General features: G+C 40.8%; 1 protein-coding gene across 1 annotated transcript; it reads left to right on the top strand.

Moving 5' to 3' along the window:
* The first annotated feature begins 409 nt into the window (after nt 1–409).
* C7 (complement C7) lies at nt 410–24,485 on the top strand. The gene is made up of 18 exons (XM_009954835.2): nt 410–415; nt 711–766; nt 1,530–1,605; nt 2,548–2,689; nt 3,503–3,644; nt 4,470–4,608; nt 5,244–5,378; nt 6,556–6,799; nt 7,527–7,640; nt 8,069–8,235; nt 9,244–9,472; nt 10,029–10,200; nt 10,574–10,661; nt 12,040–12,172; nt 13,188–13,379; nt 16,183–16,279; nt 22,194–22,378; nt 24,298–24,485. The coding sequence occupies exons 1-18, from the start codon at nt 410–412 to the stop codon at nt 24,483–24,485; spliced, it is 2,505 nt and encodes an 834-aa protein (XP_009953137.1).
* Nucleotides 24,486–24,742: the final 257 nt, after the last annotated feature.

Raw genomic sequence — 24,742 nt, 5'->3', positions numbered from 1 at the left:
CTGAAGCTCGAGACTCAGCTGTGGTGTAGTGTATGTGACACCGGAACTGGCCTGGTGTCTCTGAAAAGTCTTGTTCAGAGGAAGGATAAGGAAAAGATGATTGTTTTTTCAGTAAATGCTCTTCACAACTTCGTGCCAACCCCAGTCAGTACATCCAAGCCTTGACTTTTGTGTCTTAAAAACACTAAGCAGCTCCCAAAGCAGGATGTGTCCCAGGGGAGGACTAGATGGGTTAAGATTAAAATTCCTTGGCAATATTCAGCCTTTTTAGGGAAAGAAAAGTAGAATAGCAAGGCACAGTGAGAGGAGATGTGCAGTAGCAGACAGACTGACTGATTCCTTTGGCTGCAGAGTTGAGTGGAAGTGCATTTCCCTGGTAATTGCTGGATATCTGGGTATTTCATCTAACATGAAGGTAAGACAATTGCTTACTTCATTTGTACTGATGAAGTGAATATGGCAAGTACAATGAAATATTAATTTATATAGGGAAATACTTAGCTGAAAATGTAACTGGGAAGTTTTGCAAGAAAGAAGAAAACTAAAAAACAACAGCTTGCACAACAAAGCTGAGGAAAATCAGTGTGATGCTCTCCTTTATTTCTTAAGCTGACTAGTGTAGACGTTGCAGAAAGTTAGAACAGCTGCACGAGCTAATGGAAAAAGCAGTAAAGCAAAGTAGGTTTACCTTTGCTCCTTTTTTTTTTCAGGTGCTGGGGATTTTTCTGTTGCTGGAAGTTTCAGGCTTCTTTTCTATTTTTTCCAGGTGAATATTTATTTAGTAAATTACATGCTGAAGTCTAAGCACGTATAATTTAACAGACAACTTCTGATGTGTGACATGGAGCAAGGCTTAAAGGGGTCTTTAGATGTATTTCCTGGGACAGGAGACACTGCTTGATGTCAGCGCTGCCACAGCCATCAGTGGTGACAAGAGCGAGGCATTATGGTCTCCCTCTGCCCAGAGGAGACAGCCATCCTTCGGGGAAGGAGCACACAGTGGTGGTGTGAGCTACAGCAACGTCTGTGAAACAACACAGCTTACACCAAGCCAGCCCCAGTCCCAGTGGCAGGTAGCACCCTCAATGCCTCCCTCTGGCAGACTGGTTGTTTGAGAGCTGCTGTGGGCAGGTCTGCTGCACACCGTAGCCCACACAGCCCCTAGCAGCTCCCTGCAGATCTGCAGGTATGCTCTGGCCTCTCCCTGCTTTGCAATGTGAAGCTTCTTTGAAACTTTTATGATGGTTGCACAAAGTCCTTGCTGATCTTGAGGCTAGGTGAATGTTTGTAGTTTCTTCCTTTCAGAGAGGGGAAAGCACAAGCTGGGACTGATTTCATTTTTACACATGAAAAGTGAATCCAAGCAGTGTTAGACGGAGCCTGATAATAGCCCTAATTGTTACTGAAGACTTGCTTTGCTGTTCAGGAAAGTTTTGCCCTAATGCTTATGGATGGAAATCCCTGATGACATTCCTCTTTTTTTTTTTTTTTCCTTTTTTTTTTAAATGCCAAAACCACTACTGGAGCAGCCCTTCCCCTCCAGTTCATTGCCGCTGGAATTCTTTTGGCCCTTGGTCTGAGTGCGATGGCTGTACACAAAAACAGGTATAGACCCACACACCTTTTCTGTACTCATGACTTCATAAGCATATGCGTTTTTCACAGTAATTAAGGAGCTGTTGTATCTTTAAAACCCCAAATACGTGTCAGACAAAAGCCTCAGCAGAATGAGAAGGCTGAAAAACAAAGAACTCAGAAGGGAAATCCTTCAGGCTGTCCACAATATGTTCCCTTTCAAAGCTGTGATATTCATGTTGTAAAATAATTTGTGCACTTTTTATTTTGGTGATAGTTTCAGAAAGCTCAACTGAACTGTTTGGTAAACTGAGACATTCCCCTGCTGATTGTACTGGTTTTCCACTGATTTTCCATTAGTGGAGTCACATTTCAAGGAAAAAAAACTTGGTTACACAGTATTATCCACAGCAAAAACAAGTTCATGATTAATACAGTGCAGCTCTATTGATGTGCAAGACACTTGCTTTTGATTTTCCTTCTCATTCACTTTCATGTTGAATCAATTAGGGAGGGATTAGTTAAAATTAAAGATGCACCATGAGACAGTACTTCTTCTTTTTAAAACAAAAAGTAGCCCATTAGATTTTATCATCTTCCTTAATAACACTTTACTTTGAAGAACTTTAGGAAATTTATATCAGGCATGATTTGTCCTATTAAAAATGTAAAACAAAAATGAAATTCAGCAGCAGCTTTCTCTTGGTTTCAGGTACCTATTAGATGTTTGAATAAACCAGCCAAGCTTATGCATAAGTCTAAAGACCTTATAGGTAAAACAGTTGTCTTTGTATTGACCTGAGAGTTTGTTACTGTATTGTGGTAATACCAAGTGTGGTTGTTCTCAGAAAAAATGATGAGTATCTCGTTTCCTTACAGCAGTAGAGTGGTAGCATTGTCTTGTCTTGACAATAGTAAACTATTCCTGCTTTGCGTTTGGATTTTCTAAGATCTCCCTTGATTTGCATTCAGATTCGAAGACGGACAGTAGCAGTTTATGGCCAGTATGGGGGAAACCCCTGCTCTGGGGATGCCTTTGAAACAAGACCATGCACCCCTACAAGAGGGTGCCCAACAGAGGATGGCTGTGGTGATCGGTTCAGGTGTTTCTCAGGTACCATCCAAGATCTTTTTCACCATTTTCTAGTCATAAATTTGAGAAGATAACCTTGTTATGTTCAAACTTTAGTAGATGGGCAATGGCTTTGCAGAACCCTTGACCTACAGGTAAATTTGATTTAGGAGGATGTTTCTTTTTTCCAGCCTTGACTACACATTTTTTTAATTTCATCTGGAGTGCAGCAGAGCTTTGTAGATAATATGCTGTAGCCCTGGTAGCCTCTCTAAGTCATTCTGCCTTATTAATTTGCCCCAGAGTAGAGTTTTTTTTCATTACAAGAAGGTAATTAAGGAATGCAAACTTATACGTGATTGCTCAAACCTGTTCTAGGCTATATCCAAACATCTTGCAAATCACCTGGGTCATGGAAACTAATGCTCCCTAAAACAGTCCTTGTATCCAAGCAGCTTCCATTACCTTCACAAAAAAATGCAGTATCTCAGTAGGTAGATGTTTGTCACAGAGGAACATGATAAACATGTTTTGGTGCTGCCAGAGAGATAATCACAGTTAATCACAAGTGGTAGGGTCAAAGGATGAAAGCTCAGGAAATAAATCCAGAAGTCAACTGTTTTATTAATACAAGCCTTGAATGGCTGTGGTTCCCTCTAGTGTACTATATGCTATTTCTTTATGTCTACATTTATTGTTGTTTCACAAGCCCTCCTGGGCACAGACTGTTCATCGTGGGAGTGAACAAGCTAATTAATGTAGTAGATAAGTGGGACTTTTGCTTTGATTTTAGGTGATTTATTTTTAAACAAACAAATGCTTCTCCTTTCCCTGTGCATTTTTGTTCTGATTTAGGTCAGTGCATTAGCAGATCTCTTGTGTGCAATGGAGATCAAGATTGTGAGGAAGATGGTGCAGATGAAGATCGATGTGAAGAGAAGACAACTGTATGTGATACTGATAAAACACCTCCAAATTCAGAACTTACAGGAACAGGGTAATGTTCTGTGACAGGCTCAGTAGTACTGATACCAAATGCATTTACATTTTTGTTGCCTTTACAGGCTCTGGCTGTACAGAGAGGCTTCCTGGGCCTATGATAAAGCATCCCATATGCAAAAGTGTTCAGTACAATGGCCTTCCTCCATCGTGCCAGTGGCTCAATTCTGTGCTTATTCTGAAGCACAGAATAAAGCTTTTTATCTTTCATTCCTGCTATTGGAAAACACCTATTAAGATATGAAATGAAATGTCAAGCAATGACACATGATCATCAGCATTGAAAAAATGAGCCAGCAATGCCAATTTTGTTCACTGCTGTTGCATATAGTACTGTGGATCCATATGGATTTATGTTTATACATCCCATCTACAACCTAGAAAAAAAATTATCTTAAGTTTCTTTAGCATAGTTGCATCCACTTGGTGTGCAATATAATTCAGATATAATACAAAAACCCTGTTTTGGAACGGATGCCCTGTTTTTTCTCTGTTGCATTAATTACTGGCCAATAAAACTTAATGTAATCAGTTGTGATAGATATGCCTGTCTTAATGTTAAGAAGTATTGATATGTGTTAATTTTTGTTGACAAATCGAGAGCAACATTTTGCTTTCCATTTTGTAATGTACTATGCACACTGCAGTTCTGCAGGTATAGAAGTCTGTCTGTCAACATCCCCTTTTCTTGAGTAAATCAACTGATGATCTTAATCTGCAGATACAGCATTCAGTTATAAAGGCTCTGTAATTTTTGCCACCTGTAAAATAATTTGCTACCTCTCATTTGTCTTAATGATCTTCTATGTTTTTCTTCTCATAGGTTTGATGCTGTTACTGGTGAGACTAGAGGAAGAGTCATTCATACGAAAAGCTTTGGAGGACAATGCAGAAAGGTCTTTAGTGGCGATGGGAGAGAATACTACAGGCTGAGTGAAAGTGTTCTGGCATATACTTTCCAGGTACGTTTTCATTAAGTGCAGCTTTGTATTTAGAGTCGTGATTAAAACTGGGAGAATGGTGCAAAGCTTGTAGGATCTCTTGGCAAGTAGGTTTCCCTAAATGCAGCTGAATGATACTTCTCTACAGTTACATATTATTTTGAAATACAAACTGGTGTATAACATGCTAAAAGGAAAAAAAGAATTCCTTGGATGTGATTTCTAATTCTCTCACAGTTAGACTGAATGTAAAGCCATCTCCTTAGTGTAAGTAGTGGCCTGAATCACTCTAACAAATGTTACGTGCACAAGGCTTTGGGGTGTTTTGTGGAGATCTTTCAGAGATACACTTTGTTTGAAGTCACTTTATCAGAGATTTGGTTTGTGTCACGATTATCAAGAGGAGGCCAGGCAATCCGTAGTATACTTCACTTTATAACATAAATACTTCATATACGAATGCGTAAATATATATATATATATATGTGTAATGATTTTCCAATAGTGTTCAGAACTTTTTATGAAGTCTGAAATGGATTCAGCTCCAAAAACACATCAGATTTTTTGCATCAGGAGGGAGTTGCTCTACTCTAAGTTACCATTTTTGATATCCTTCATTAAGCTCTTTATACTGAATTCTGTCTTTCACCTTCTAGGTTAAAATTCAGAATGATTTCAGTTATGAGTTTTTCAACAGCAGTTGGTCTTATATGAAACACACAGAGAGGTATGAAAAATCAAACAGTGGACACAGTTATTCACAGAATAAAATTCTGCAACACAGTCAAAAGGTATGTATAAGTTGTCACTGTGGCTTAGTATTTCGCATAAACATTTTCAGCTTTTTTTTCCTGTGCTTTTATAGTGAGATGCAAATATTTATTTTATCCCAATATTTTTGTCACAAAGTGCATGATAGAAAAAATCCCATAAAACCTTTACAGAGAGATCACTGATTTGGTTGTCAATTAAGAAGGGTTGGCTGCTGGTTTTACTTTCTCAGTTTTACCTGTTTATTAGTAATTTACTTATTTACTAGCTGTTTTCCTCCCTATTTGAGAAAGAAAAACATTGTCTCCTGTCAAAATTGCTTAATCTTTTCCTTTTTCTTGTAATGGTTTACTGCCCTTTTTTTTCTATTACCTCTGTCAGTATCTTGGAGCAAAAAAAAATTAAATAATTCTGTGATTAAAGTTAATTTATTTTATAATACATTTTCCAGTAGTAGAACTCCATTAAGAGAGAGATCTGGTATCTTAAAGAACCAGGAGGTCACAGTGCTTATGCCTTTGACTTATTTTAAAAAAGGCATTAGATAAATAATTTGAGAGTAACTCTCAATTATGAAGTATAACCTCTATCTTATAGCAAATAAAATCAAGTAATGAATTTTACATTTTATGGTCCCCAAGCTGACAGAGGACAAGCTCATTTTACCACACTAACAATTACATATTTTGAGACAGCGTAACAAAGTTCAAAAGCAACTTTGAGAGGTGAAGTGAACAATATTGTATAGGCATATAGGATTTTATGGTTCAGCAGCATCCTCAAAATGGCTAGAGGCCCTTAGAAAGAAAGGCTCCTCTACACAAAACAAGGTGCAAAGAGACCTCTGTAGTGCCTCTGATTTGCTTTCAGTCAAGGCTTGTTAACCTGCTACCAAACTTCTGGTGTTGGAAGCCACCATTATCTTTGAAGAGTGGTATTTTCCTTTCTTATTTGTTCTTATGCTAGCTTTCAGGTATACAAGAGGAAAAGGAGGATGCTGCAACAATTATAAATCAAGGACCAAAAGCTATTTCCTAACTTCAGGGTATTTTTTTGCATTCTCTGAGTTGCTTAGATGTATCTAACAGCTCTGTATAGCTGTTGGTTAGTAGCCAATATAACATGCATATCATGTCACTAGTAGGAACTAACCTGATAGTGACAAGGAGCATGACTGACATATGTTCCTTCCCCCAGAGTAAGCAGCTGATGGTTGTTGAGAACAGTGTGGAAGTTGCTCAGTTTATTAACAACCGCCCAGACTTTCTCACTCTTGCGGAGCCATTCTGGAAGGAACTGGCTAACCTTCCAGTCATCTATGAGTACAACATCTACCGAAGACTTATTGAACATTTTGGGACTCATTTCTTACACTCTGGATCCCTAGGAGGACATTACAAAGTTATTTTTTATATGGATACTGACAAAATGAAAGCAGAAGGTAGAGTACTAGAGTATTTGTTACAATAAACTAAGTGAATAAACAAGAATAAAAATTTATTTGTATGTTCTCCCAGCTAATATCTAAAATCAAGTAGAGACTTCTAGTCACCACACTCTCTTCACAGGCAAAAGAAAGGAAGTTAGAAAAAGTGCTCAAATCACAACTCTGACCTGCAGTACTCTGGGTAGCAAAGATTTGTTAGTTAGTTCAGGACTTCATCAGGCTAAACTTGAATTCTAGTGCCAATCTAAATCTCAAATAATGTTAAAGCTTAAAAGTTACTTGGGGATGAAGGTTGGGTAAAGCAGTGTAAAGCAGAAAAAATTAAAAACAGAGCAAACATCAGAGTGACACATATGGTGGTACTCAGTGTAGAACAATGCTGTAGAATCAGAGACTGCTGAGAAAAGAGAGAAAAGAAAAAATAAACTTTTTCCAGATACAGCTCTCATCTCTCAGCCTTCATCCGTAAGCTTTAGCAACGCGCAAACCTTCTCACAAGACGTGCTAGTTAGTTGCCTTCTAATTTAGGCATAAAACTTCATGACACCTCAAGTCCTCACATCTCTTCTCATGGAAGGTCTGTGCCAGGGGGGTTGTAACTGAGTGATCTTTAAGGTCCCTTCCAACCCAAACCATTCCGTGATTCTATGAATGGGAAACTCAGAAATTAATCCAACGCACTTCCTGCTTACAGTATTGTTAATGGATCAATTATCTGCAGGTATGAGCATAACAGACATGTACCAGTGCACCACATCAGGTTGGAACGCATTCATTGTGAAAAAGAAGAAAGTAAAGTGCTCCAAACTGGATGAACTGTTACAGACTTCTTCAGGTAAATGTTCAACAGTGACTCCTACAGTTGTCATGTCTCCATCTTTTATCTCCTCCTGAATAGCTGTGAAAATGAGGAGCAGGTGTTGATAGCTTTGTTGAATTGTATCTTAACACTGAACTCAGACACCAAGTTCCTCATTTAAAATGCTCTCCAACACCCATCAATCATTGCTAATGCTTTCCCAGTAAGTAGTACTTTTCTGGACACCGTAAGTTAGGACTGCCAAGACACCTGCAAAACCAGATACTTCTTATATATTATCAATTAATATATCTATCAATATAGGATCCAGGCACAGGTGGTTGATCTGCACTGACGAGTCCTTTCACTACTTGCTAGTATAGTCTTTGCATGCATTGTTTCTATTTCCATTTGTAAATATAGCAATGCTAGTATTTTTTGTATTTCCCATCCTGAATCTACAGGAAGCAGTGGTAATAAGATTAAAGGAGACCCCTACATAGAAGGAGGAAGCCCAGGTGCTGTTGCTGGCCTTAGTTATCTAGAGCTGAATAATCCTGCTGGGAACAGTCAGAGATACTCCTTTTGGGCCAGATCAGTGACAGACCATCCCAGAGTAATTAAACAAAAGGTAAGGCTATTTTCCTGAAGCAAAGATGAGCAGACGGGATCACCTCAGGGGAGAAGTGATTAAGCTATATCTGGTGATTAATCAGGCTGTAGTCTGCAATAATTTTGTTTCCAAATCACTATAAAAAAGAAAAGTTCACAGGAGAAAAATGCCATGAAGCTAATGTGATCAGCTGCATCATGAATCTAAGTTCTTTGGCAGATCACCCACACTCTTACCAGCCTTCAGTGACTTTAGTGGAGTTCTGCTTAAGAATAGATGATCACCGTAGCATTGGAGAAAGCCCAGATTTCAGATAGCCCATTTCCTGAAATGCATATTGGCAGGTCTGTGTGGCTCAGCTTGCCATCTTCTGTATATCCCTTTAATCCCTCCTCCTTCTCTCTGCATCCAGAAGTTTAACGTAACTGGAGATTCTGGAAGCCAGACACTTCAAAGTCAGGCATGGTCATATTCATTGCAACCTTGTCCGAGTCCCTTTTGGGAACTGCCCACATACTGAAGAATGCTGTAAACCCAAAAGATTCTGTCAGTAAGTTTTCAATTAAATGTAAAAGAACAGACTATCATAAAGTAGACAATAGAAATGCAAAATGTTTTCACTTATTGTTGCCTTCAATCACTGCGCAATGAAATACCATACTGGTTTGTTTAAATGCCCAGCTTTTTATGCTGGGAATAGCTGGGTGAGAATTTGGGTTATTGTGCATTGGTGGTCTGTGTTACACTTTCATCTCAACCATAATCTCATAGCTCAAATACATTTAAATGTTGCTAATCTACCACTAGCTTTAAGGGGGGCTGTTAAGCAGAGTTGACTCTTGAGAAAAAGGCTATTATTCAGTACTAACATAAGATTTTAGCTAGATGGATAGGAAATTAGAGCATCTGCCAACTGCCGTGTGCAGGAGCATACATCACAAATTGTTTTTCATGATGAAATGTGCTTGTAAACTCTTATATCCCAATTATAACTATTTAATAGAAATGTTTCTCTACTGTGTGTAGCTAACACCATTGTATGAGCTGGTAAAGGAAGTGCCTTGCTCCTCAGTCAAAAAGCATTACCTAAAACAAGCCATTGAAGAATATATGGCTGAAAATGATCCCTGCAAATGTCAGCCTTGCCAGAATGGTGGTGAGGCAGCAGTGGAAGGAACTCAATGTGTGTGTTACTGCAAGCCTTACACCTTTGGAGCAGCTTGTGAGCTGGGAACTCTCTTGCAAGATCAGCCAGGTCAGCACTCTTTAAACTTGTGAGAGTTTAGAAGTGGCAAAGTGTTCTTTCCTCCTTCCAGAGTCTGTTTGTCCCACTGCACAGCCTGAATGAGTGGCTGATGTGCTTGGGTCAGATATCGCTTCAGACATACAGCAAGGCCAGGGTGCCACTGAGCCTGTCCTTGCTTAACGTGTTCAAACAGTACTTAACAAAGAACTGGTTTTATTGTTATTGTTAATGCAGTGGACAACAGTAGCCACTCAAAATGTAACCTATAAATAATTATATACACTAAATACATGAGTATTAATAACTTCCAAAATTTTCATTTTTTAATTTTGTGATTAGTTGGAGCTGACACCTATTTTTGTGTTCTTTCAGACTCTGATGACATATAGACTCCATGGAATTATGCTTATGTAAAAGGAAAGTTTGGGAAAGGTGAAAGATTAGATCATTGCAATCTGTAATTCTCTGTAAGGGCACAGTTTGGACCATCACTAGCTTTGAACAGCCTGCACCTTTAAACCAGCTACGAAGTGGTTTAATGTGAATATTCCCAAATGTTGCACAGGTGTTGTTGATGGACACTGGAGCTGCTGGTCTTCCTGGAGTTCTTGTTCAAGGGCAAGGAAAGCAAGGAGTCGAACTTGCAACAACCCCTCACCAGTTGGTGGTGGGAAGGGCTGTGTAGGACAGCAGCATGAAAGCAGACCGTGCGAAGATGAAGAGTTGCAGCATTTTCGGTAAGCAGGAAAAAAACATTTGTAGCATGACTACAGGAAGATTTAAGAATTTATTTCAGAAGGGTGCATAAGCTATTGAGTTCAGGGAGAAGGTCACTTATGGACCTTTCATATTTAAGTTGAAACAAAATGAAATTTGGAAGCTGTGAAGGTGATACAAGGTAAGAATAGGAAATGGGGTAAAAGCCAGTAAACTTTGACATCATCCTGTTTAGCACTCTCTCAGATAGCCTGGCAGTGACTGATTTAAACATAATTGTGATGTAAATAGGATGCATAATAGTCTTGAAAGTGGGCTTCACTGAGAAGTGTAGAATTTTGAAAGGAAGGAAGACTAAATTCAAACTAAATTATATTTCTATTTACTTCATAGCTTGATTGAACCACACTGTTTTGATTTATCCATAACTCCTACAGAATTCTGTTCAGCACCTCCTCTCTTGGAAAATGGATTTGTTCAAGTAAGTTATTTCTATTACTCTGTTATCTGTCCTATCCCTACCTGCAGTGTCTGTATTACAGTTAATACAGCTATTCACTTGCAAATTTGTATTTATCTTGGTAAGCTTAGCATCAGATCTACTGTATAGCAGCTCTCTCAGCATTTCTCCCTGATTGAAGTTTACATGACATTAGCCAAGACTTCTTACTAAAAATGAAAGAAAAACCAAAAAAGCGCCACCCCCAAACCCAGAACAAAATTTTTCCTTTTCTGGACCCTGGTACCTACAGAGAAAAGTAATCTACTTGTCCTTTTCCGTGTACACATATTAAAAATTTCCCGAACCACATGAGTTACATATCAAAGCACAGTAAGCTAGAGAAAAAACAGCACAGAAAGTAAACTGTCCAAGGTCATCCAGCAAGTCCATAACAAAATTATAAACAGATTTTAGGAATCTTCACTCTGCACCCTGTAACTCAGCATTGCACTTTCTCATTTCCTGGTGAAACTATGATCTGGCAAGGTATTTGGCTGATTGTGACTTGGGCTTATTTACAAGGGAGACTAGGTTCTTCTCTTGGAGGAATGGATTATGCCTTCTCCATGTTATGAGGCTGTCTAGAATCTTATTACTCAGTAAATAGATAAAAGGATTAGTTCAAAATCCATTAGTTGCCTCTGCACAACTGCAACCTGAGGCAAGATCTAAAATTTTGTGCTCCATCTTTTGCCAGGTTTTTTTTTTCAATGAGTAGTTGTCTCCTATATTAATATTTTTGGTTCACAAACTAAAGGTAAAACCCTGCAATTTGTGGAGTAGTCTCAATTTTTCATAAGATGTCCTCTTAGAAGAGAGTGGGATATAAAATGAGAGAAGATCCGTGTCTTAAGTCCAGCTCTTTTGAGTGACCGTATCACATTAACCTTTAGCAAGCTGAGAGTTAGCAAAGCTGTATACTCTCCACTGATACCCCCGGAAAACTGTTCAAGAGCTTGTGTTCACCCTCTAATGCTTGATAACAGCCGTGTTTTCAGTCAGTTTATACACTGGCAGGAGAGTGCTGTTCCATCACTGATGTACCACTGCGAGGCCCTGTCATAGGATGCCTTCAACTCTAACCCTCCCTTTGCTAAGTTAAGGTAGCCCAAATATTCTGTGTCCTACGAACTTATTTACAACATAGTGATCATTTTGATTGTTTTGATCACATTTACAGACTATTGATAACCAGAATTGTCCTCAGTATTCCAGATACTCTCATCAGTGCATTGCAGAGTGGCATTAATACTTCTCACTGTCCTCAGCTACTGCATGCCAGAATCAAAGGGAGTTCAATGCTACTGGTGGTTCTTAGATTGTATATCCAAAATGTCACCTGTTCCTTTTCTTTCAGAATGCTGAAAACTCATACCCTGTTGGGAAAAGCATTGTTTATGCTTGCAGACATGGATATTCTCTTGTTGGTGATCCTGTTGCTAAGTGTGGCAGTAATTTACAGTGGCAAGTTGGAGACAGATATTGCCAGGGTATGTCTAACTTCTGCTTGTTTTGAAATAAAACTCCATTCCTGAATTCCAATGAAATATCTCTGAACAACTGCTTTCCAAAAACAACAGGGAAAAAATACACACCTGCATTTCCCAGTTCCCTGGACATAATCAGGTCCAAATTGACTTTTATTTTGAATCCAGATTTTGTAATGCTAAGATGGAAATGTGCCCATAAAGTCTGGTTTTAAGGAAGGCTGGAACTGAGGGAAACTGAATTCCAGTCCAGGAATTACTTCTTGTGGAAACAAACATTGTTGCTTAATTCAGTTCTGTGGCTATATCCAAGAACCATGGGAATGAATCTATGCCTAAAGCCAACTGAGGAAAAAGTCCAGTAAGCAGCACTGGGCAACCACAAAGTTCTCAAATAACCACTTTGTCGTAAGAACACAACTCCAAAGATTGCTTTACATCTTGGATGATCTCACCACTTCGTTCTTTTCCTCTAACCCGGTCAGTAACCATTAGGGTTTCTCTTTTTCCATTAACATTTTATTTGTGACTCAATTTATAGTCTGATTGTATAGACTTGGGAATTTCCAGACCTGCAGTTCAAAGCCATCCTTTCCTCCTTCCAACCAGGACCGACTGCCCACAAATGCTAATCCACACTGTTTAAATGCCATCTCTTTCTGTATCAGTACATGCTTTGCCAGGGTCCTGTATGTATGACCTCCCTCTACTAGGATGTTACTCTCTAGTATGAACCCTGAACAGAAGCATGAGTCCTAAGAACAGAGAAGCCCTCTTCAGCTAGTGCTGGACCTGAGGACAGTAGGAGAAGATATTGTCACTCTGTCCTTGGTGTTGCACATGGTTGGCTAGTGTGAAAAGTTACTATCTTGTGCTAACATGATTGATATGTTTCTACAGGAAAATCACCTGATCTTACCATTAAATTTGTTAAGGAATTTAGGAGAAGATAAAATATGTGACTGCTTTCTGCAATTCACTGGTTCACCATGGCTATGTTAAATGCTTCAATCCTTAGAAACTGCTTGTCTCCTGCCTGTGTTGGAGGGGGGCTTGCAAGGAGAGCCATGGAAACCTATGTATGAGATCGGTGAGAGAATAACTCTGTCTTGTCCACACGGCATGCACTTAGAAGGGGCACGCTCTATTTTGTGTGAGCCCAGTCTCAAGTGGTCTCCTGACATGAGGACTATCCAGTGCAAGAAACCAGGTAAGCCATTGCAGTACTCCAAGGGCAATGCAGAAGTTTCTCTCCTGGATGGACTGTGGCTTGTGCAGATAAGATATAAACAGAGCTACAGCTGGTATAGTGATAGAGAAGCCGTACTTAAATCACCAGCAGGAAGCACAGGAAATGTGAGAGTGTGTTTTCTGTGGGCTGTTCAAACAAGTTGCCTTAAATCATTTCTTGTGAGGTTTCCTTATGGCTTTTTGCTTCCCACTCCTCTACTGCTATCAAGTATTGTCACTAACAATATTTTAAGAGCTTGCCTGGGACATATGCTGCCTATTCTGCCACCCAAGTACACTTCCACCCCCATGTGAGCTTCACCTTAGAGATACAGCTTTTATATCTGGAAGTGGTTCAATGCACCACAGCCTCTCATGGCAGAGAAGGACAGGGCTGGATGACTCCTTTTGCTCATCTATCAGTCAAATGGCTGATATGGAGTAAATCTCCAGGAACTGGAAGCAAGTGTGAAATGCTGCTTCAAGTTCATGGTAACAGCTGTTTAAGCTCTGGGTTGATACTGTCAGGCACTGGTGAGAGGGAAACAGGACATAGCATACTGCATCTCAGTCTAAGTCATCTTTTCCAGCTGTGGAAGGCAGACAAGTCTTTCTCTTGCACGTGCAAGTCTGCACTCCTACAATGCCCCTCAGTGACATACAGACATCCAAGCAGCTTGCTGCTTCCAGCCAGTCACTTCCTTACCTGAGGTCCCAGGTGTTCTCATATCCCTGGGAAGACCCTTGCCTGGGGATGATAGCCACTGCTGTAGAAGACTAGGCATGTCTCCTACATTTGTGTCTGTCCTCTGCTCATCAGCCAGCTGCTGCCTGAGGTTGTCTGACCTGGCAGGTGACAGTCAGGCTTAGACCTCAAAAGGCAATGGTCCTGTGAGATTCCCAGTGTAAGTTGTCTCGTGCTGTGTCATATCCAGGACAGGAAGCATAAAGATTTCAGAAGGAATAACATAGCTATACATAAACAGCTCACTGCTGCTGAAGTGCTAAAGTACCAGTGCTGTAGTACTGTTGCCAGTTACTCCTTAGGCTTAGCCTTAGGAACTGATTTTCATCATTTTTTGTTGCATCATGTATTTAAATACCAGTAATAATTAGAACCAGTTTCAAATGCTTCCATCTTTAGAAACAGCTTGTGCCTGGCTGTGTGGGAGCATTACAGTCGTACTAAAGTTAAAAACAAAAAATGGGACAACAATCAGATTAGAACAGCAATTAAAACATCAGTTAAAAACCCAAGAGATATGAGATAAGAAGTGTAAAAATTAGGAAGATATGTATACCCAGACATAGTGCCACACATAGGTTTAGATGAGAGTATTTAGTCAGCAATCGTGTCAGTAACAGTTGGCTATACAACCAACAGCCCCAGGGGTGGAAACAACAGTGATTTTCGTGGAAATTTCCCCTCTGCAGGAAGACAGTGTTATGCCTGCTGTATTGCAAGGCACTTGTCCTGGTTTTGCTGAGGTAGAATCTTAGGCCAGCCATGGTAAGCAGGCTGTTGGCAGTCCCAAGCTGGCCAGGTGCTTCGGCTCGGAGGGCAAAAGCCAGGGCAGCTGACCCCAGTTCACTAACAGCTGTATCCTGTATTATAAACTTCACGCTCCCTATAGAAAGGGGAAGTTGGCTGAGGATGACCTTCTCCTGGTTCCTGAGGACTGTGCTCCTGTTGATTGTGACTGCTGCACATTCATCAGGCTGAGTATAATTTTGTATAATTTTGTGGGTTTAGTGGTGTTTCATTGCATCTGTTTTCCCTTCAAGCCCTCAGGTCTCCTCTCCTTTTCCCAATTCCCCTTCACAGCTGGTGAGGGGTCATTGGGTGATAGAGTAACTGCTGTAGTTTAGCCTCTGGTACAGGCTAAATGCAGACAGTACTGGAACTTTTTTTTTTTTCCTCCTTCTCTGGCAATTTCTGCCTGTCTATTTTGCTCGGTAAGCCTTAATCCATAATGGAGATATTTTAAAAAAAAAAAATCTTTGAAGGCAACAATGTTCACTGGTATTCAAGTTTTATGTTAAAGTAGGAAGCTACAGACACCTAACATAAAGAATGGATCAGGATAAAGCTTTCTCTGAAAGTATGTCTGTATGGATTTAGCAAAATCTTGCCATTACTTGATACAGAAATCTCCAGAAGAATATTTAGCAAAGGCCTATTTAATTTTCAAGCTTGGAATACAAGTCAGCACTCAAAGACCAGTATATGTGCAATCATGAAAATTCCCCAAGAGCCACAGTTGCTTTTATTTTTAAAGTTATTGCAGATTGAAGACTAATGATGGAACTTTTAGTTTTCATTACCATCAGTGTATAAAGATATTCAAGTTCACATTTCTATGTAGGACTTTGGAGCCTTAGCTTTTTTAGTGACAACAGTGAAGCCAGTAACTCTGAAACCTAAAGGTAAAGCTGTTTCTACCTATGATTCAGCACTGTTAAGTTTAGCAGAAACAAACAGCTGCTGCAGAAATGAGATGAATGTTTAAGCTTGAACATAGTACCTGTCTCCTTCCATCTGACTCATGACCCTTGGATAAATTACTGAAGAGTGACCTTGCGAAGTCTGTCATATCTTTTTAATAGTGTTGGTTCCTTCTATGCAGTAGATACTTTTATTGATCATGCAGGATGTGACTTTACATTGTGGTTGTATAATTCAGTGCCTTTTAAGCTCAACTGATAGGATGATTTCAGAGTAGACTTTAACAGCCCTTGTTTTTCTGACCCTTAATAGCACTGCCTGTATTCTTCTACTTCAGTGCCCAGTGTGAAACCAGAAGTGACAGAGCCTAAATGTCAGCCATGGGAGAAAGTGCATCAGTCTCAATGTGTGTGCAGAATGCCCTATGAGTGTGGGTAAGTTCAGGCTGAATTTGTCAATGACTTTCTCATTTTATTCAAGACCAATTAAATTTCTTAAGTCTTCAGTCCATGACAGATGAGAAAGTTTTACTCATATGAGAGGGAGGCATTATACTTTGTTTGCTTTACAGCTCAATCAATGTCCTGTTCATCACTTACCTGCCTTGTCAGAGCTGTCAGTGGGTTTTAGTAGTGATGGAATTTTGTTGGATGCCAGAAGGTGAAGGGATAATTTCAGCTCTGCTTGATCTGTGGAGTAGATGGAAAAAGATAAAATGGTATTTTGAAGATTTAGAAGATTGAGAAAAAGTTAGAACAGAGGCCCTTGGGATATAAACCATCAAAGCAGTAAGCTCGTGAAATAAAGCAGATTTCTTTTCCCTGCTGAGAGACTGGAGGGTTATAAAAAGCACAATAATCTAATCTCCCATTTACACAGCAGTTTGCACAGACCAGTCACGTCACCTTTCCTGACCTCATAACTTGCAGACCAGGGTTTATTGTTTCCTGTTTGATCTAAGCCTATATTCTGCAATAAGCAGTGGCGGAGAAATGTAAGGAAATGTGTAACTCTCTTTGCTATGTGTAACGGTTCTTTGCTAAATGTGTAAATGTAAGGAAATGTGTAACAGTTCTTTGCTAAACATGGAGATAACAGAACCAAAACAGAGGATTAACAAGAAGACACCTGGGACCACCTGGCACTGATGGCCAGATGAGCCAAAGAGCTCAGCACTGCAATGTCTGGGCTGGTTTTTGTAGAGAATGAAGTCTCCTATAACATCATCACAGTGGGTGCAAGCTCTGAATATGAAATCTGGCCACATTTATGCCACAGCAGGAGTTGAGCAGTTTGAAAACTCTGAGATTACAGACCATATTTATCTTATCCTCATGTAGTGAGCAGAAGACATTTTTAAGTTGTCTCAAGGTAGCAGAACTTCTCAGTGGAGTAGTTGTACTTTCCATAAGCCATGTAGCTCAAGAGTGCCCTGCATGATTATTTCGGGTCTAAGCTAAAATTAGCACACTCTGAACATCTCAAAACTAGAATTGGTAAACTTATTTCAGGTTTTTGTAGACACACCGGACACTTCCCTAGGATCTGAGGTCATTGTCTGGCATGCAAAGATAAGTGCCAGGTTTGTAACAACTCTGCTAAGACTCTAGTCCTGTCCTTAAACACCTAAATATTTTAAAATATCTGCTCCTACTCCTTTTTGTCTCAATACTCATTAAAGTGAGGCTACAATGCCTCCTCTCGTTCATGGGTGTGTAGAGGTTGGTTACGTAGAAGGTGGAGGGAGTCCGCAATGCTAAGAACGGCCTTGTGCAGAGTCGCAATAACCTTGGATGTTAAATTAATTACATTCAGACTTCAGTTATAGTTAATGTACTACTTGCCTGTTTCTATTTTTTATAATTATGTTCAAAATGGCAGGAAGATAGGTAACAGTCATTTCTGTTACTTGGTGCCATCTTTTCACTATGTCTTGGAATAACAGATGTAATAATAGAAGGATAAATCATCAGCTGTCAAAGCAGACTAAGCTGTAGGAGTGAGGTGTGTAAGCAGATCTTAGTCCTTCCTCAGAGAAGTAACTTGGCTTGCTTTGCTGTGGCGGTGACTTTCAGCAGCAGGCTCTACTCAGAAGAGAGCTGGGAACAAGAGTTCATGTAGAAATTCAGCAACACCATGGTTTCAGACCCATCCTACATATTTTCAGTTTCCAAGAGACTAGCAACCAAGACTTCCAGGGGCAGCATGAGAGCCCCACAATGGGCTGGTGAGGGGTAATTTGTCCCTCATGATGTGGTGCCTTAGGCTACATCTGTCCTCATCAATGAGAGCCACGGAATGATCCTGTGCACTAGAGCTGCTAAATTGCTAAAGCAGCTCCTGGTAGAGCTTTGGCAAGGGCCAACTCCCAGATAATTCCCAGGCGCAATGCAGGAATCGCTAGGCTCAGGGACCATTTCTAACAGGTAGTCTGATGTAATCCTCATCTTTTGGGGTCAGAGTTTTAACAGTAGGAACACCAGCTACTCTGTGTGAATTGGTCCTAATGCAAGGAAGGGGTCGGAGCGTGGTTAGTGTGTTAATACAGATGAAACCTCAGCCCCCAGCAGCTAAAGCCTATCTCCACAGCGAAACATGAGATCTGATAATTTTTAAATATTATCCGCTCTTTTTTTTTTTTTTTTTTGCCCCAATGCTTGTTTGCATAGCATCTATGTCTCTCCAAAGAGTCCTTGGCCTGTGTTATATTAAAACTTATGGTTTTGAATGTAATTTTAAGAAGTTAAAATAATTTCTAGCATGCTGAATTTTTCACTTTTTAGTTTCACTGAAAGTTGCCTTCCTCTCATTGTAGGTGAAAGGGAGAGGAGATATTTGCTGACTTATATCTGCTATTTCATTTCTTGCACTATATGCTTTTGTAAAAGCTTGTTTTTACCCAAGCGTTCTTTTTCAGATAAAAAGTATTGAATTTATCACATTCACTTTACACAAGGATTCCTCCTTGTCTCTAAGTTTTTATTGCACTGCTGTGAGAGCAGCCCTGTAATATCCTTTCTCAGCAGTGAGTGCAAATTGTTAATTTCTCTTATGAGTACAGATTCTCCATCCTTTTTCTTATGCATCTGAACATTTTGATTTCCACTGGCTTTCTCCCAGTGGACCCAGCCATAGCAAATATGTGAAGCACCCTGAAGACAGCTTGAGGGATTATACTGTAGTGAGAGATTGGCAACACGGACTGTGAACTCCCTGGGTTCAACCTTTGGCAGCTGGTTGAATCAGCCTCCCTCTCCTCTTTTGGGTGTTGCTAAAGTGGTGCAAAGCAAACAGATTAGGGCACTTGTATCTGGCCTCAATCTTTTCGGCCAGATTAAGCTGCCTTTTATACAAGTTTTTGACCTTAAGTCTTGCCTATTGGGATTTATCACTTAGTCAAAGAAGGCCTCTGATGAGTTTTGGATATAATAAACAACTTAGTTACAGATTAGATGCTTTCCCTGGATTGCACTTTGTTCTTCCAAATTTAAGATGATATTTAAAGATTAAGCTTTTCTTGTATGTCTGTCTGTAAAGGTAACTTTCACATTGCAAATCAGTGCGCTGTTGATGCACAGGCTGTACAGCCAGGCAAGCAAATAGTATAATGTAGACAAATGCACTGGCTTCCTGTATCAACTGCTTCCTGTTGTGTATCCATTGGGCTGTCCTCTTGGTATGCCTCAGAATAAGAAGTTTAACCTCATTTTTATGTTAATAAAAGGGCATTAAGGAAAATTCAGGCGACGGATTTTACTAGGGATTTAGTGGCTGGTACTTAGTCAAAGTACAGCAGTTTAAGGGACTCATTGCAATTGAGGATGTTAGCTTAAGTAGGAGATGTAATTTAGTTAATAATCTTTGAAGACTTTTGGTTGCAGGTAGATGTAGTGAAGTTTTTGGACTCCGCTAATGGACTCTGTGACAAATTTTTAGTATCTTAAGGGTGCACTGTGTTACAGGTAGCTTAAACTTTCTGTAAAGCCAGGTCTTCTAAGAGGCTTCAGAAGCGTCACTCAAAGAGCTTGGAGCAGGCACTTTTCCGCAGTGCTTTATCTATAAATCTACCAAAACTTAATTCCCAGGGGAAAAAAAAAAAAAATTAAAAATTTACCTAAACACTTGGCCAGCAACTGAGCAAGGTTTGAGTAAGAACCTTCTTACTAGACTTCCCCTCTTCACTAGTCTGACAAGCCACTTTCACAGGGACTGTTACCCTCCCCTTCAGGCAGCTTAATGAACCTTGTTAGGGCCATTTGCCTGCTCCTCATTGGCCTCTACTTCCCACCAAACACCTGTTAAGCTGAGGTTGACCCTCAGAACTGACCCACTAGGTACTAAAAGTTTCAGTGGGAGTGTTTGTGAGCTCAAAAGGAGCAGCTATGCTGAAAATAAGTCTTTGGTGCTGTATTTCAAAGCTCTCCATCCTCTGGGAGCGTGTCTCTACTCTCTCATACCCTGCACAGCACCCTAACTGTGACTGTAAAGTGCATCCAGGAAAACACAGGCATGCCCTGCTCCTGAGAGGCACCTTTTTTCTTCACTCCACACAGATGTCACTGCTTGCATTGAGAACAAATGGAGAAGCTTGGGGTTTGAGATTAAAATCCAGGAATAATGGAAGGGCTTTTTCTTCCCCTCCTGCACTTACAGCATGGAACACAAATGAACTTGCTGGAACCGTCCCCCAACACTGTTTAAGGTTGTCCAAGAATTGTTATTAGCAGTTTTACAAGCTAATTTTTTGGGTGTTAGACAATATCTGAATTTCAAGAAATAAACAAGCAAATTCTCTGGTTAAATAGAGCAGAAATTTCATAAAAATTCTGTGGATACATATGCATATTTCCAGAAATATCTTTGGTCTCTGATGTTGGATCATAACGTTTTATTTAATGACAGGTGAGGCTTTTAAAGGACAGTAGAGAAAAGGTCTTTAAGTATACTCGAATATCTTATAGCTAAGAAATATTTATAAAGTATTTTTATATGTGTGTTTATATGTATATGAAATGTTTTCTGTGTATGTACTTAGGTGCATGCATGTGCAATGTATCACAGAAAAATTGAGATCTGAACTCTTTTTAACTGAAGTCTCACTTTTGCTGCTGCTGCGATCACAGAATCACAGAATGGCAGGGGTTGGAAGGGACCTCTGGAGATCATCTAGTCCAACCCCCCTGCTAAAGCAGGTTCACCTACAGCAGGTTGTGCAGGACTGCATCCAGGCAGGTTTTGAGTATCTCCAGGGAAGGAGACTCCACAACCTCCCTGGGAAGCCTGTTCCAGTGTTCTACCACCCTTAATGTAAAGAATTTTTTTTCTCACGTTCATGCGGAACTCCCTGTGCTCCAGTTTGTGCCTGTTGCCCCTTGTCCTGGCATTGGGCACCACTGAAAAGAGCCTGGCCCCATCCTCTTGACACCCACCCTTTAGATATTTATAAGTGTTGATAAGATCCCCTCTCAGTCTTCTCTTCTCCAGGCTAAAAAACCCCAGGTCTCTCAGCCTTTCCTCGTAGGAGACATGCTCCAGTCCCTTCATCATCTTAGTGGCCCTCTGCTGGGCTCTCTCCAGTAGTTCCCTGTCTCTTTTGAACGGGGGGCCCCAGAACTGGACATAGCTGTTCAGATGTGGCCTCACCAGGGCAGAGTAGAGGGGTAGGAGAACCTCCCTCGCCCTGCTGGCCACACTCAATGCACCCCAGGATACCATTGGCCTTCTTGGCCACAAGGGCACATTGCTGGCTCATGGCCAACTTTCTGCCCACCAGCACTCCCAGATCCTTGTCCGCAGAGCTGCTCTCCAGCAGGTCAGCCCCCAGCCTGTACTGGTGCATGGGGTTGTTCCTCCCCAGGTGCAGGACCCTACACTTGCCCTTGTTGAACCTCATTAGGTTCCTCTCCACCCAGCTCTCCAGCCTGTCCAGGTCTCGCTGAATGGCAGCACATCCCTCTGGTGTGTCAGCCACTCCTCCCAGTTTTGTGTCATCAGCAAACTTGCTGAGGGTGCACTCTGTCCCTTCATCCAGGTTGTTGATGAATATGTTGAACCAGACCAGACCCAGTACTGACCCCTGGGGTCAATGGACAAATACCTGGTAACATCCCTGTCCTTCAGAGGGGAGAGATCCTGGCTCTGCTGAGGTGCAGCATCCTATGGAAAAGGATGGAGTCTGAATTATTTGCATGTCTGTGTCTTGAGTTCCCTTGCTGCACTCTTAGGATGTACCTCAATGAACAGGGAAATTGGAACTTGACCCTGAATATTTTCCACTCCCTCAGCTCTTTTTAAGAGGTACCAAGATCAAGCACATTTAAATAGGGAGATTCCTGCTTTTGTTTTCAGTCCTTCCCTGGACACCTGTGCTACAGATCAAAGAACGAAGAGAAACACACCTTTAACTGTTTGCAAGATGCATGCCTTGGAGTGCATGGGCAGAAAATATTCTCTTACTAATGCAGAAAACTGCAAAATACCTCAGACAGCTGAGATATCATGTGGATCGTGCCGTTCCTGGGAAAAATGTGATGGTAAGAAGTTCTTCACAATTGTAAGCAAAATTGTTCATGTGACCAAAATGAAATGTTTGTCCCCAGGTATGCACTAGCTGTAGGTCTGTGCTGGTATGCTATCTCCAAGAAGCACCGAGCGCTGCTAAGCTGGTTCAAACCATCAGCCCAGTGTTTGGTGTCCAAAAGTGGCAGAAATCTCCAACTATGGAAAAGAAAACCCACAGGATGCCATAACAAAATGCACTATCTGCAAGGAGAAGCTTATTCCTATTCCCTGTGAAGTGAGTTACCCTGTTGGTCCTCTGGAAGTTTTGGGTGAAATCCTTGCCCTACTCTTTTTTTTTTTTTTTTTTTTTTTTTTTCTCCCCACTCTATCCACCTGTTTTAAATTCCTTAATACAGTAATTGTGGGAGCCCTTAATGCCCATAGGAATAGCTAATCCTTTCCTGAAATTTGCCAGGCTGTCTCCCCAGCAGTATCTCGTGGCAAGGAATTGAATGTCTTATTTTATACAATCTTGGAAAGCCACTTACTTTTGCTTGTACTTCACTGCCTATCCCTGATTTCTCATATTATGATCAAAGGTGAATGTCTCTTCCCTCAGAGGAAATAGCCCCAGTCTCTTGCAATCTGTCTGCAGTGGAAGTTCTCAAATTCCCTGATTTAATTTCCCTGAGTGTCCTACACTACGCTGCATTTAATGGAGGGTTGCCGGAAATGGGAAGATAAAGAAGTAAATTAGGTTTTTAGAAGTTCCCCAGATAGAGGCATAGTTATTGTCATATTTTGAAAATAAAAAAAGATTACTTGATAGGAGTTCATCTGTTTTGTCTAACAGTTGAACAGACAAACATAATAACAAAAAAAATCTGGCTGGAGCTTCAGCAGAGAAAAACATAGGCAAAAAAAACCCCGACATACAACACCAAAACGAAGACATAGTTATGAAAAATAACTGGTCAGATGGTACCTTCTTGTCTGATTATTTAGCTGTTGTCACTGACAAAACTACGCACATTTATTTGCAGGAGTAGATTCTTTGATCTTAGTGAAACTGCCTGGATGTAAATAAAGATACCAGTTGTGTCTGCATGATCAGTTTGTTAGTGTCCAAGGATGGATCTCTCGTCTTACATGTTATCTGGACTCTGGAGCAGTAGATATACAAACTGGTTCAAGCAGTAACATCAGAGAAGTCTTTGAGAGCAGTATCTCAGGCAACTTGAGCAAGCTTTCCCCACAAGCACAATCAACCTTTCTGAGCAGAGGAAGCCCACGCAGTGTACCACTCATTTCTGCTTCTAGTTTTTACACTGAACCTGAGTATCAGCTAAGGTTACTTCTGGTCAGGAAAAGCATCATAGTATGTTTTGGATTGGAAGGGATGTTTAAAGGTCATCTAGTCCAATCAGCAGGATCATCTTCAACTAGATCAGGTTGCTCAGAGTCCAGTCCAACCTGACCTTGAATGTTTCCAGGGATAGTTCATCTACCACCTCCCTGGGCAACCTATGCCAGTGTGTTACCACCCTCATTGTAAAAAATTTCTGTATATCTACTCTGAACCTACCTTCTTTTATCTTACAAGCATTACCACTTGTCCTATTGCTCAGGCCCTACTAAAAAGTCCCTCCCTGTTATTCTTATAAGTCCCCTGTAAGTACTGGAAAGCTGCAATAGGGTCTCCCTGGACCCTTCTTTTCTCCAGGCTGAACAACCCCAACTCTCTGTGTGTCCTGATAGGCGAGGTGCTCCAGCCCTCTGATCATTTTTGTGGCCTTCCTCTGGACTCGCTCCAACAGGCCCACATCTTTCTTGTACTGAGCACCCTCCAGAAAATTGATGTCAATCCTACAGTTTTGCTGGAAACATTTTAGTCTGGTTTTTGTTGAGTTGGATGCAATCCTGAGTGTTTTTCCTCTGTGCTTTTACTTAGCGCAATCCAACAGCTGTGTCTGTGACGAAGACAGGCTGTGCGAGGAGGGAGGCATCCAGATCTGTGCTGAAGTGAGAGGCTCTGCTGCCCACCGGACCATGACCGAGTGTGAGGCTGGGCGGCTGAAATGCCAGGGGGAGACTGTCATCCTTGTCAGCATAAGGCCCTGCGACGTGCGGAGCAAATAAGATATGTTACGGTTCATTTTGCTTATTGCAATGGGATGTGTCAAAATGTGTCAACTCTTGGGCAAGATATAGTTCGAACCTTGCTCTTCCAAATGTAAGCTCTGCTGTGAAGTCCACTGCAGCTTATGACACTGTGTGCATCAGCTATGGTTGGCTCTGAATCAGATCCTGAGGCTCTTCATTAGGCAGAGCTGCACTTACTGCTACTGCTTATGACAGGGCTCTTCCTTAGGCCCTGGTCTTAGCACTGGCAAGTT

Source organism: Leptosomus discolor, chromosome Z, assembly GCF_034619465.1.
Source record: "Leptosomus discolor isolate bLepDis1 chromosome Z, bLepDis1.hap2, whole genome shotgun sequence".
Classification (NCBI taxonomy): domain Eukaryota; kingdom Metazoa; phylum Chordata; class Aves; order Leptosomiformes; family Leptosomidae; genus Leptosomus; species Leptosomus discolor.
This window is presented reverse-complemented; position numbering and strand designations above follow the sequence as displayed.

What these genes read in the sequence shown, in the direction of transcription:
- C7 (XM_009954835.2), top strand. An exon ending in TCAGAACTTACAGGAACAGG is followed by an intron (nt 3,645 to 4,469) that starts GTAATGTTCTGT and finishes TTCTTCTCATAG; the next exon opens with GTTTGATGCTGTTACTGGTG. An exon ending in TGGAAAATGGATTTGTTCAA is followed by an intron (nt 10,662 to 12,039) that starts GTAAGTTATTTC and finishes CTTTTCTTTCAG; the next exon opens with AATGCTGAAAACTCATACCC.